The sequence below is a fragment of the Apostichopus japonicus genome, chromosome 2 (assembly GCF_037975245.1).
Source record: "Apostichopus japonicus isolate 1M-3 chromosome 2, ASM3797524v1, whole genome shotgun sequence".
NCBI lineage: Eukaryota > Metazoa > Echinodermata > Holothuroidea > Aspidochirotida > Stichopodidae > Apostichopus > Apostichopus japonicus.
Window position 1 is genome coordinate 3,807,644 of NC_092562.1, and position 14,134 is coordinate 3,821,777.

The window sequence follows — 14,134 nt, forward strand, 5'->3', positions numbered from 1 at the left end:
TATATAAATGAATGCATAGGCTATCACTCATTCTAACTAATATGTATATCAAAGGGTTCTCGAAATTGAGTTTAATCTAAACTACTCCAATTTAATGTGGGCTTCTCACTATAGGTAGGAGAGTAAGGAAGTTTGCTTCGTCATTTTAGTTTGTTGTGATTCTCAGCTCATCTTCGGTGATTGCCTTTGTTTATGTCCATGCACCCTACTCTATTACTGAGCATTTCACTTGCGAACGTTCAGCTGTCTGGAATTCCAGTCCGTTTCGACACTCAAGATGGCTACTGATATCAGAAGACCGAATAAAATTATTAGGTAAATGTCACGCAAACAATAAATGCACAACAATATTGTATATTCTTTCGCAAAATGATGAAAACTGATGTATTCACATCAGTGGCATGGCAGATGTTGAATAGTGTAGGCTTAGACGAAACTGTACATCTGGTAACGTAGTAGTAGTTCTGCGAAACATGAACTACATCTTCCACTAGGCACTAGTTTGATGAATATATAACTCGATAAACAAAGTATTTGAAGGCTAAGAGCATATAGACATATATTTTGCCGATTAGTTAACCTGGTTCTGGCACTTTTGACGTACAGTAATAGGCCTAGTTCATCAAAATTGACAATGCCAACAGAAACAACGTTTTGTGACTAAACGAGTGTTCCACATTTAAATCTCAAAAAAGCTTGGTATAATCTCCCTTATTCCACGAAGATACTGACCATATATTCATAAATGGATTACATTTGTTTCCACCCGAAAAAGACTGAAAAAGCATCCATAGTCATGATATTTGTAAGCCAGCCAAAATAAGTAATGTTACTTGTTATTTTAAAAGTAAAATATGATCTTTGATACAAAATTGAAACTGTAAATGAACAAATTAATGTAGAAAACATCAGCATTAAAATTCAAACACATAAAATGGTGAACATTATCGTAGGATGATATGAGGTTTGTGACCGGTTTTGCTCCATGGCATCATATACTGTATAATCAGTTATATAGTTATTGCCTTTAGAAGTTTATCCCGTATCGACAACTCACTGCACCAGAGACAGCATTCCTTTTGTTGACTGCAAAAGTTCAATCAACGAAGTCTCCACTACATCAAGTTTGTTAAGTATAGCCATGTTTCTTCTAGCCAATGAGAGCCTGTTACTTGGAGGGGAAATCCTGACTGTTCGCAGACAACATCTTCTGAAGAAAAAGTTATCTTTGAAACAGTGTGCAGTTTGAATCTTTCACCTTGAAAGAATAAAGAATATAGACATTTCCTATCATTGAAACACACTGCAGGCACTCACTAAATGTTTTTTTTAAATTTTATTAGTGGGTATATTGTTAATCAACTTTCTGTAGGCAAACCTGGAATGCTAGTGATGTGCACATGATCTGAAAGGTTGGTGGAGGGGGTGGGGGGTGGGTAGGGGGTAATGTTTCCACCTTACTGCTTTACAAGCATGGACCTTCTTAAAAGGACCAGATGCAGATTCAAGATTTTATACTAGAGGGGTGTGGCTGTGGGATAGATGGGTGTGGCTGTGGGATAGAGGGGTGTGGCTGTGGAGTTGTTGAATGGATCACCCATGTAGGGATTGGGGGTCCTCCCCAGAAAATACATGGATTGTGATATATTCTGAGGCATATTTAGATTATATTTGAAGTAGGTCTACAGGTCTAAATTGCAAGGTTCTGCTAAAACTGCAAATTAATTTAGAATTTGAACAAATTCCCTGACTGAACGATTAATCTCCTGTCCTGACAATGAAGGTGGGAGACCATGGTCCCCTCCCCCACCCCTTAATGCATATGCTACTGAATTACTGATGAATGGCTGTCATAAAATCCTTACAAGGTCTCGTTAGTGTGAACACACGTCAGGACAAAGCATTTTAAGGTTTTTTTCTTGTTGTCCCTTGAACAAAGAGGCTTTTTAAACTGGTCACAAGTCCAAACATGTAGCAAAATAGCAGCGACCAATATGGACGTATACTGTAGGATAAATCTGTAGGTTGTTGAGATAAAACAGCAGATTTGCGGGTGGCTACCAAATTACCTTTTTACATCGCAATATAATTTGGTCGTGTCAGACGACCAGACTTCCTTGAAAAATATTCCCCGCATGTAATCCCTAGTAACTAGTCTGCACTCACCCCATCATTTGTTTTCAGGTATGTGGTCCCTGAAGAAGCACCACCAGATGACCCCACATCTGACTACATGAACCTTCTCGGGATGGTCTTCAGTATGTTTGGTCTCATGATGAAAGTAAGTCTTTTATTCTCTTTTTGGTTTCTAACATTAGCTTTTATAGAGTTGTGTTTGTCTTTTCTCTGCCTCAAAATAGCTTCAGGAGATATTGTTATCAAGCCTGACAAAGTAAGGCTGGATAGCCGTACAACTTCTTCATTTTAATTCAATGTTTAATAGAATTAATGGAATATGACCTGGCTATTGTCGATACTTGATAGTGATTTTTAAAAAACGATAAACATGACAGGGTAGGTTAAATCCAATGATTTAAGAATCCCATGGTTGATTAATTCTGTACATGGGTCAGGAAAACAGGTCAAGGAGTAAAGACTTTGGAATGTCAGTATTAAGTCCTAACAGGCTCCAAATATCTCACCCTATAAGTTGAAACCCATGTCTTAGAGGGTGGCAAATTTTTGATGGTTTTCATACAGACAACTTAGAATTGTTTACATTAAATTCAGATTGCATTGTAAATTAATACCACCCCCAAAATGATAAAGTGGTATCACCCTCCACCGCTTTGTAGATACTGGAATAAAACAAAAACAGTTGGTGGGTCAGTCCATGCTCCAACTGAAGGGAAGTTTTAATGCCTCCAAAGCTGGTTTTCTATACACCAAACTGATACATCTCAGCTAATAGTCATTCTGCTACTTTTGTTATAACTTTTGCAGACAACCAAATTTACCGTTCGGGTTACCTACACCTACAGTAAGACCCGGTTGTCCTTTAAAATTTGCCCTGCTTAGTAAATCTGTATAGTTTATAGTCCACAGTTGAAATTACTTTGACCTGGTCAAGGTGAACCAAATCCTAGCAACCTAGAAACAGCTCCATTCCATAGCTTGAGATAATGACATTTGAAATTAGATGAAATTAGATTGAAATTAGATGATATAAATGCACATTGACAAAAAAAAACAACAGTTTACTTTTGTAAAAATTTGCAATCAGGTTTGTAAAAAATCTATAAACACTGGATGCTTCAAAGCATGAATACATCATATTAGTCAGTATTTGTAAATGATATTACCCTCTTTCAAGGTAAACCTGCAAACCAGTACTCAGTCCACGGTTAAACCAAAACAGTGAAAAAATTACTAAATCAACATAGACTATTTGGTTTTCAGAACACATCCTTTGTGATGTTACAGACAACTCTAGATAGTTTGGTAACAAATGTTACAATAAAACTTTTTGTCTTTTGAAAGTGATTGTTCACAATATTATCAGAAGACTGACTTCACACTGTAAGTTTTCAAAGAACCTCCCCCCCCAAAAAAACAAAACAAATTGCACACATTTTCTCACTGTGACTGTATCCATTAACATTGTTTTAGAACATTCATGAGCTACAGGTACCATGTGATATTCAATTTTTAATTTCATTTCAAATTAAATGACTTCACATTAGTCTGTACTCCTATTCTTCCTAAAACTACCAGTTTCTAATTATCAAAGAATGTATGTACTGTTCGCACAGGGAACCTTTCATCCATATGTTTAGGATGGAACAAATACCCACGGGTAAATTGTGTGTTGCGCCTGATATTTAAGACTTGGTCTTTACAGTCTTATGTACAATTTGAAATGCTGCCCTCAGTTTATGTTTTTCAAATTCAAATTTATTTCTCATATGTTTGTACAAGATAAATACAATATAACATTATAGTAAGAAGGTTAACATGTGAAGGACACTAGAAAAACAGCAAGGAAGTTATCTCAGGCTTCTCAGCTAAAGTCTGGTCAGTATTTTTCTCATTGAACATCACTTTATCCATGAAGACTTGGTCTTAACAGTCTTACAATTTGAAATGCTGCCCTCATTTTAAGAAGATTTGTAAGAACCCGTCTCTCTTTATTTACAGTTGAAATGGTGCGCTTGGATCGCAGTGTTCTGTTCCTTCATCAGTTTCTCTAGCTCGAGATGCTCTGAGGACGGAAAGCAAATGTTTAGCAGTTTTATGTGAGTACCCTGGTCGGGGATGTGATGGAAGGATGGGACGGGGAGGGGGAGGTGGGGAATGTGACATTAGGATGTGGTAAGCTGATAAGGTGAACAATGTGCATTGGTTCACTTACTTCATTCCATAGAGTCCAACTTTGTGACATCTTTGGTACCCTTTGTATAAAGTGAACTTGCAGAATCAGCTATGTTAATCCATTTGGGAAAAAAATTGACAACTTTTACGAGGGTTGTCCCACCGCATACTGAAGTATTGGTTTGTTTGCCAACAAGTTTGCCTTGATCCATTTACAGTAAAAGGGATACTAATTCCAGCCAAACATATCATGCTAATTTATAATGTGACTGGTACACCAAAACTGTCACATGTTGAATCTTTCATTTTCTTTAATGAAGTTGAAACCTTCATTTTCCCTGTTCAATTTCGTTAATGGAGACAAAAATCCAACCGGTGTCTTTCGCATATATGACAGAGACCTTTACGAAGAACAACTCCCCCCAAAGAACCAAGAAAACTCAACACATTTTGGGAGGGACATTCTAGTTTTATATATGTCAAATCTACAATGTCACATTTCCATTAATATGATCTGTACAACCTTTTAGGTATCATTTTCCAAAGGTATGTACAGTAAAAATGTTAAAACATTGTCTTGAACACTGACAGCGCCACCACTAATACGTCATGTTAAGAATTTACATGTTTTTACATTCAGCATTTGTAAAACCTCATCTTTTCAGCAAATGAACAGTTTTTAATCATATGAAGAGAAACCTAAGAAAATGTAAGCACATGCATGTGACTCGGTGAAATCATGTTTAGACTTGATCGAGTCTACAGCCTTGTGTGTAAGGGATCATTAAAAAAACCTGTGATATCTCCCAAGTGGAATCCAAAAAATTTCCTTACTCGTTTGCCTAAATTATTCATGACATTTCGCACTAATCACATTGACGAATAACCACGATTGGGTTTGTGTCTCGTTGAAAACATTCTATTGCCAGCCTTTGCTTTACAGGCGGCATAAGGCAAGAGGTGTAAATGGGGCATTTCTGCTCCAGTGCACTAATTATTACTTGAACCCATTGTTGCCCCACAGCATCAAAGTTTTGTTGATAATCTCGACAAGGCTCACAACTTTAACGGCTACCTAAATGGCCCAGAGAAATTTACGGTGACTATTATTAGCAAGCCAATTAAACATTGATTCATGCTTGAATGCACAGAGCTGCTAATTTGCTGGAGTGGGAGGCTTGTTGCATTCACCAATTTTGAATGGTTAGACAATACATAAGAACTCATAACTCTCATATTTTGCTTTTTGAACAAGTAATTGTATTATCGGAAACTGTTTAGTTGGATATCGAAAAATCGTAGAGTTTGGTGGTATTCTCTGTCACAGCTGTATATGGTGAGTAGATACAGTAGATGAACACGAAAGGGAAATTTGATAGTTATAAGCTGAAATTCAGTCCTCTGGGAATATGCACCGGATAGAGATCATGAGCTTGAACATTGTTGCAAACAGACACGGTGGGTCTCGTTACATACATGTGGTCTCATCGAGAAACATGCAGAAAAGGAAGAGCAAGCTCTATTCTTATCGGCCAAAATTGAACTTGTCGGTCGTTGAATATGTAAAAGGTCTACAGGAAACAGAAAGCCACAAGCTGGACAATTTAGTCCAAGTTTGCCGCAATCATGGACAAAGCCAACTTGTGTGTTTCATCCGGCATGAACTCAGATTGTAGTATTGTGGGCTGTGTACACTAGTTGATTATAGAGGGAAGTTTGACTTTCAAGGCGCATATGTCCATGGCGCATAACCAGGCGACCGGAGGCTCTCTCCAGAAGCCGTCACAGGAGCGTTCACTTTAACAACAATCTGACTTGTCCTACTTAAAGACAGTATTTTGAGGTGTGACCAGTTTGTAATTATTCAAACAGTATAGTTTGCATAATTTGTAGTCCTTTATGCAAAGGAGAAGACATGAAAGTCATTTAAATACTAAATACTTCTTCAAACAGAACAAATATAAATTCTTCAAATCTGCCATAAAATAGGTAATATTTAGTGTCATGTTAACAGTGGAAAGACATTCTATTATGAATTAGTCTGCAGTATTTCCTTGCCCAACAACATTTTCTTTGGCTCTTTTTCTTGCAGGTTATCAATTTCAGCAGTAGTGATGTCATATTTACAAAATCCTCAACCAATGACATTACCATGGCAATGAAAAAATCATTATTTTTGGGGGGAGGGTCTAAAGATTGTTGACATTTTGGTTAGCTGTATATGGAACAGTAGTAAATATGATGGACAGAGCTTGTGTATACATCACTTGAACACTCTACTTAGGGATGTAAGAGTATTTAACATTGTTATACGATAATGTTGTGTAAATGTTTCAAGTTAAACATTAATTTCAGAAGACATTGGGATCAATTCTTCCTGTTTAACCAGTGTTGACAAAGCTAATAGGGGATTACATATACAGTAGGAAGACACATAGACATCCATGTCATCAGAGGAGAGGAAATGAATACGAAAAAAACCAAAACCTTCATAAGCTTAAGTTAATTCATTAAGTAAAATATGATTTACATCGCAATTATTTCAAAGTAATTTGAATAAATCAGTTAATATTTACTCAACTATGGATTAACTAAGTACAAGAGCATTTGATATTTTGTGAGTTTAATCTGTGTAATTCGTGTCTGTAATCAATTAGTTCTTTGTCATTAAAGTTTTCCATGCATTCCACAGTTATGTTAATAAATCAATTGTATTTAAATGCTGCTTGTTGCTATTTGTATGTAAATTTATGTTACTGTGTTGCAAAGTGTGGTTAGGCTGTCATTTGAATCACCTATTCATAGTTAACTTCTGAGTTCTGCTAAGGAGAACAGCTTATGTTCATATTTGTTGAACCCTATTACATTTGGCTCTTTTTACCGTTAGGAAGTTTGATATTTGTATTTAGGGGCAGGGGCGGGGGGGGGGGGGCGGGAGGGATGCAGTGATCTTTGCAATTCCATATTAGCAAATATGAAATTAAGTCCACCAGCAACTCTCATTTGTTCTCCGTTTTTGAAGGTTTTGGGAATTGTGGGAACCGTGGTCTGATATGTCTTATCGAGATATCCAATTATGAGATCAACCATATTGTAATACTTTGTATGGTGTGATTTATAGGCTTAAAAAAAGTTACCTCACACAGTTGTTTCTAGTGTTTATGTGTGCTTTTAACATGACCTATTAGGTACTACAATCCTCTTTGTGTAATCTTTAAGTAATTTACAAAATTTTGATAAACCTCTTTCATCTTATTCATGCCATGCATTATGGATATTATAAATACTGCCTTCGAGCTACTCCTTCAAATAAACTTGAGATACAAACTTACAACAGTTCTCAAACATGTATGTCGTCACCTTTCAGTAGCTGTGGGAGGGAAAGGTGAGAAATTGGGAGACATTTGGGGAGATTCCCTGAATTGCCATTTATTCTTGGGGCAAAACTTTTTTTTCAATGCAACTTTTGTTTCTACATATAGGGTGTTAAGATCTGATCTCAAGTATGGTCTTTCATGTTTGGAATTGCAACCTTGTTTGCAAAGCATAGAATGTTCTGAATTTTGAGTTCCATTCAGGTTATGTCATATCACAAGAGGACCATGGCCTCTGGATAGGATCACTGCAAGTAAGAAGTAGTTCAAACACAAAAGAAACCCACCCTTCACAATTAATCTTTGTGATAGAGTGTGTAATGAGAAACTTTCCCTAAAGCGCAGCTTAGGAAAATCTTATATCATTTCGGAGGTATCACAGTTCTAATGATTCAACATTCAAGAGATTGAGAACTTGAGCAAGTCTAAAGATGGCAATATCAAGTTACATATGTTTGCGCTCCTAAATGCTTTGGTTTGTTTATATCACAATCAGTGGCGTAGGAAGGTACTTTTGAGTGGGGGGGGGGGCTGGAGACTGATGGCCGGCCTGGGGGAGGGGTCTAAGGGGAGGGGGACACCCCCTTTGGAATTTTTTGCATTTCCAGGTGGCCTCAGATGCAATTTCGTGCAATATAGCACACTTCAACACGCACTCCATTTTGTAAATTTAATTTTGTATTTTCACCTGGCCTTAGATGCAATTTGGTGCTCCAAATGAGATTTTTTTCCTCATTTGGAAATGAAAAAGGGGTTTTCTGACTTGCGAACCGGGGGGGCGGAATGATACTTCCGCCCCTCCACATTTTTCACTGGGGCGGCTGGCGCCCCCCAGCCCCCCCGGTTCCTACGCCCTTGATCACAATGCTTATTTCCTGTAAAGGGAGATTGCATGAAAACATGAAATGAAGAAGAAAAGAATGTAACCGTTTTCCCCCCCTCATAGTTGCATTATGACCAAGGGCGGCGGAAGCACTTTTAATCTGTGGGGGGGGGGGCACCAACGTCAAAGGCCACTTTGCAGAAATTCGATTGGACTGATGCAGCTTGATATTTAGTACCCTTTATAACTCTTATTGTATTATCTTATTTGCGTATACACATCACCCCAACGCCCCTCCCCCCATTTTTATGTACAATTTTTATGTAGAAAAAGGGGCACATTTTAACATGAGGAAAAGTGGGGGGGCACGTGCCGCCTGTGCCCCCCACCCCCCCCCCCCCCGGTTCCGCCGCCCTTGATTATGACATTATTGATTAACAAAATGGCATCCCCTGATTTTCAACTTTTAAGGGTTTGTTAGATCACGATTTTCATTAGATATTTGGTCGAATTGTGGCGCACATCATCCCTACCATATGCTGTATGAAGTCTCCTTTAAAAATCATACTTTCAAGATATGTATTTTTCTTTTTAATTGTTACTATGTGTAATTTCATGGTGTCTTCGCCCTATAAAAATAATGTTGGCCAGTGTTTCAGGTAGCCAAAATAGTTCATTGGGTAATGTTATGAATAAATTGGCATGTCTTGCTCTGGTTGGTTTAAGGTATCTAGCACTGTGAATCGCTTTGGAAAGATTTTTTCATAAGACAACTAATCACATTTCAACACTATGACCGTTAATCTCTCCTCTTGTATTTGGCAAGATTTACTAAAAGCTTTATTTTCGTAGTTTCCCCAAAGAAGGGTAGACAAGGAATTTGCTCGGTGGTGGATTCCTTGGTCATTAAAATTCGACCCCCCTCCCCCCCAACAAAAATGTTAACATGATAGGCTTGAAAGCACCATTTTGTATCTAATCCCTCCTGGCCAACGGAAAATATTGTCAAAGGGGAGTGGACCAACCATCCCCGTCCATCTTCCACCAGCTGGCTCCGGTCTTGCCTTAAATAAATTGATAATTGGTTTCTTTCGTTAATTCAGGTCAGGCCAAACAAGCCGTCATGAGTGGTAGCATAATACATGTAACGATGTAACTACTCATACCATATATATTTATAAATACTAATATATATATATATATATATATATATATATATATATATATATATATATATATATATATATATATATATATATATATATATATAAATATATATATATATATAAATATATATATATATATATACATATATATATATTTATATATATATATATATATATATATATATATATATATATAAATATATATATATATATATATATAAATATATATATATATATACATATATATACATATATATATATATATATATATATATATTTACTAATATTAATATATATATATATATATATATATATTTATATATATGTATATACTAATATATTTATTTATTTCATATATATTATCTTGCGGTACGGTCGGTATATTTTTCAGTTCGGTACACTGCGTTGTATAAAGCAGCATCAAATCATTCATATCAGCTTCGTTGTTAACAGACAAAACGTGCTTAACAGAATTTGTCTTGAATTATTTTACCTATCTTGACATCAGTTTGTGTGCAAATATTAAGTGACATTTGCGTTTAAACATATCTCTGACGCATCTATGATACACTTGATAGCCTACCAGATCCAAATTAATCAGATATCACTAAATTACATTGATTTCAAAGATGACAATAATCGATGACTTCTGAGAATTTTATGATCAGGAAAAACATAGATATTTTCTCCAATCACACTGCCGTGGGCGTAGTTTTCAACGCAATTGCAATATTAACCAAAACATAACCATTAAATAATCTTTATCGTATGAGTGACTTTTTATTCTTCATCTGGGTCAAAACTGACGATATAATGCTCCCAAGATGAACGAAAAATAGATTAAGAAAGAAAAACTAAACCTTAAGGCAGTTAAAGCAGAGATTGACGTTTTGTGATTGATTAAACACTAAACTCGTAACGTACGTATTGTTTACGTTTCTCATCGGTTATTTGGTGTAATTCAGGGCGATACCATCGTAGCTTATTTAAGCGCAATGTAACTAAATACGAGTTACGAATCCGTCATTAGCTGGCGAATTATTTAACGAATAATAAATCCTGAGGGCAAAAAACAAAACTTATATATTTTATCTTTTTTACCAATCAAAAGCACCTATATACCTCGGGCTAAAGCAACTCTGTTCTGAGAAGAACACACCAATACACCGATTTAATTTGTACGATCTGTTTTTAGGGGGTAATCAGGTGGGTGGTGGGGGGGATGGATAGTTTCCCCTACAGAGACGTCTTGTTGACACGGAACATACACATTAAACTGGATACTGATGGTGTAAGAACCAGGGCATTTTGAGAGAAACTGTTGGCGCAAAGATAGGGGAGAGGGGATGAAAGTCACTAGGGTTGGTTGTCACAAATGCGATTACAGGAAAACTACAAATGATATGGCAGGAGCAACGGTGGATTATTTTACCACTGGGGTAACTCGTTGATATGAAACAAAAACCCAGCCATCACGAACATGCGAAATGATGTTTCGAGATCATCAACAATTTCAGCCCTAAAAAAACACAGATTTGCCCTGCTACGAAAATAGTATAACAATGGTTTCTTCAATGATACTGGATGTGAAACCTATTGCATAATTACGTTAAAAGTGTCTTGAAACTACACCTTATTAGTCGAGCTTGTGACATGTAGTGATTCTGCGTATTAGGTACCAACTATATAAAAAGTGTGTCGGGGAAGGTTGTCACATTGTGTATGCAGTTGTGACAACCTGCCCCGCGGGTGTGACAACCTGCCCCAAATCAATACTACAAATGTAGGACATGGTTTTAGGCATAGGCTAGGTCCATATGCTGATTTCCCATCGCCATCCCCAGTATAGGCCCAAACTCATGCCATGTGACCACCTGCCTCAAGCACGGGGCAGGTTGTCACAACAATTTTTTGAAGAAAATTGACCCGTATTTCAGAATTACAATCACTTATGCCCCGACAATTGTGTTGAAAAGTAAGTTCCCATCATGGTGTATTTGAAGGTATATTTCGATCTGGCATACCATCTGTAAACTTGGAGATATAACCAAAAACAATTTTTTTTGTGACTTTCATCCCCCTTCTCCCCTATTTGAATCTTTATTTCAAACCATTTTTAAATAGACATTATTTGAAGGTACCGTACTATGTCCTTCTCGGTCTTCAAGCTAAGCAGGAGAAGAAGTGGTTATTGTATTGTATATATAGGGAAAAAGACGTTCCATAATGGTTCAAACCAACAGCCATGAAACGTTAAGACATGCTACTCTTGAACTTCTGCCTATGTGCCCACACTGGTGACCTCACAAATGGACGACGAATTCAGTGTGTCGGTCAATTTGTAAGTAACCGTACGCTACATTGACTACAACTTCTGTTGTCATTAATATTAATACCACGAGATTACAGCATGATATTGCTTTTATTATTTTATTACTTACATAAATGATGGTAATCGTTTGCAGCTAACCTACTTTATGTAAGATACCGTTTAGCCCTTAAATATTCGAGGCAATGGAACTCGTATCTTACAGGTTTTTTTAATAAATACATGATAAATTAAGGCTATTATGGTTCCACTATATGAGACATTAAACAAAACAGAACAATATTCGCAAGTCAGAGAGGATTTTTAATCGTCATTTTGCAGTATTTGCTAAAAATGATTTCGCGGTGGAGAAGGTCCACCAGAGCTCCCAGTTCTATCCTGTCCAGAGTAATAGGGGACCTCGGTAGTATCCACAGCCTCTAATCAAATGTGACTTGTACACATTTTGTTCCAATATATTGGGTCCTGTTAAGCCACCTTGGGGGTTGCAATCAGCGCTGCCGACCTTGCGTCTCATCATACCTTTTTATCTTTTTACGCGGCTTTTACTCGGCCCTCATCCCCCCCCCCGTTTTGTTTTGTTTTTTGTTCTTTTTGGCCATTTTCCGATATAAATCAATTGTATCCTAGCTATTACTCTGTATTATATTTCTGGCGTCTACACCTCTAATTTAATCAAGCTTTAACGTCCTTCATGGGTCAGATGGGATATGTTTCGTCATCCTTATCATCAATATGTTGTGACGTCACACCGTTGTACATATATATACAAGCGCATAACACCTGCTGGTGTGACGGCCTTTTTTCGGTTTTGAATTAATAATCATACGGGGGGAAGAACCGTCCGTCCAGATAATGGTAAATATTGCCCCAAATGGCGAGTGAATGTATAGACCTGCTGAAAATATCCTTGCGTGGAAGGGGCAGATATTTTCAGTAATTACTGACAGATCATAGGATACAACGTCATCACCACCTTCAAATGTAAGATAGGAAAAGTTGTCCGAATTGAATAAATTTACGCTTTAATAACCGTCTAGGATTCTGTTATTTATCTCCCATGACACCAGCATTTTGCAATTATTGCACTGAACCGTGAAACGTATGCTAATGGTTTTATAATCTTGTCACCATCAGAAATGCGTAATATGGTGGCTTGCCACAAAAAAAAAAAAAAAAAAATTCACGTGGGCGGAAAACGGAAGAGAGATAAATGGTACAGATGAATGGAGAAAAAAAAAGAGGTTTACATGTAGGAAAATATTCTTTTATAAGTAAAGTACTTATAATGAATTTTGCGGCAATACTCAATTCAGAAATTGGGGGGCATAAACAGGATACACTATTAATACGTGTTTACACACAGATCTTACATATAGAGGCTGTTCGGGTTTCCTTTTTTGGATTTCAAGATGACATAGTTCGTGCATGAGTTATACATAGGAAATAGTCTATTATAGTGTAGCTATATATTTGTTAATATATTTTCATTTGAAATCCAAGGTTTGTTAACTTTTCAAAGAAGAAGAGGGAAACAAAGATAATTACAGCGTTCTTGAAAACATTTTGAAAGAGAGAGAGATAAAGAGGATACCAATGTAAGATAGACCTATACAATGTATTTATTTCTGTCAATGAATGTGTTTGATTCGCTTAAAATAATGTCTCGACACATATGCGGTACAGGTTGCATACGGTTATCTGTGAGGGACAAATGCTTATTCTTGAAAGTTTCATTGTTTGCGACTTTGTTGATTATTTTGTTGATTGTTTTGAATGCTTAGTTGTCCCCTTAGTTACGACTGTTCTGATGTATCTATCAGTCAATCGTTTACTTATTCATCCGTTAAACCCATTACATTACGTTTGTTTGATTGCAGGTGGTGTTTATTTCCCTTGCCATCAAATACGCCTACCCAGAAAGCAACTTGCTAGTCTTAATTTGATTGTCGCAATAAGTCATAACATCGTTTTGAAATATATTTGGAAAGTCTGTTTATCACTCGTTTAAACAAACGTCCCTACATTAAACCTGCACCCAAAGCAAGAACTTTCACAGGATCAAATGCAAATGCATTGGGATAACATGCATGATTCATGAACCGAAAACTTTGTCAACTATTTTTTATTT

At 36.7% G+C, this 14,134-nt stretch overlaps 1 protein-coding gene across 1 annotated transcript; it reads left to right on the forward strand.

Annotated features, from left to right (window-relative positions):
• The first annotated feature begins 160 nt into the window (after positions 1 to 160).
• On the forward strand, positions 161 to 9,435 carry LOC139974653 (PAT complex subunit Asterix-like). The gene is made up of 4 exons (XM_071981888.1): positions 161 to 315; positions 2,185 to 2,281; positions 4,138 to 4,235; positions 6,404 to 9,435. The coding sequence occupies exons 1-4, from the start codon at positions 278 to 280 to the stop codon at positions 6,471 to 6,473; spliced, it is 303 nt and encodes a 100-aa protein (XP_071837989.1). The 5' UTR covers positions 161 to 277; the 3' UTR covers positions 6,474 to 9,435.
• The last annotated feature ends 4,699 nt before the right edge of the window (positions 9,436 to 14,134 follow it).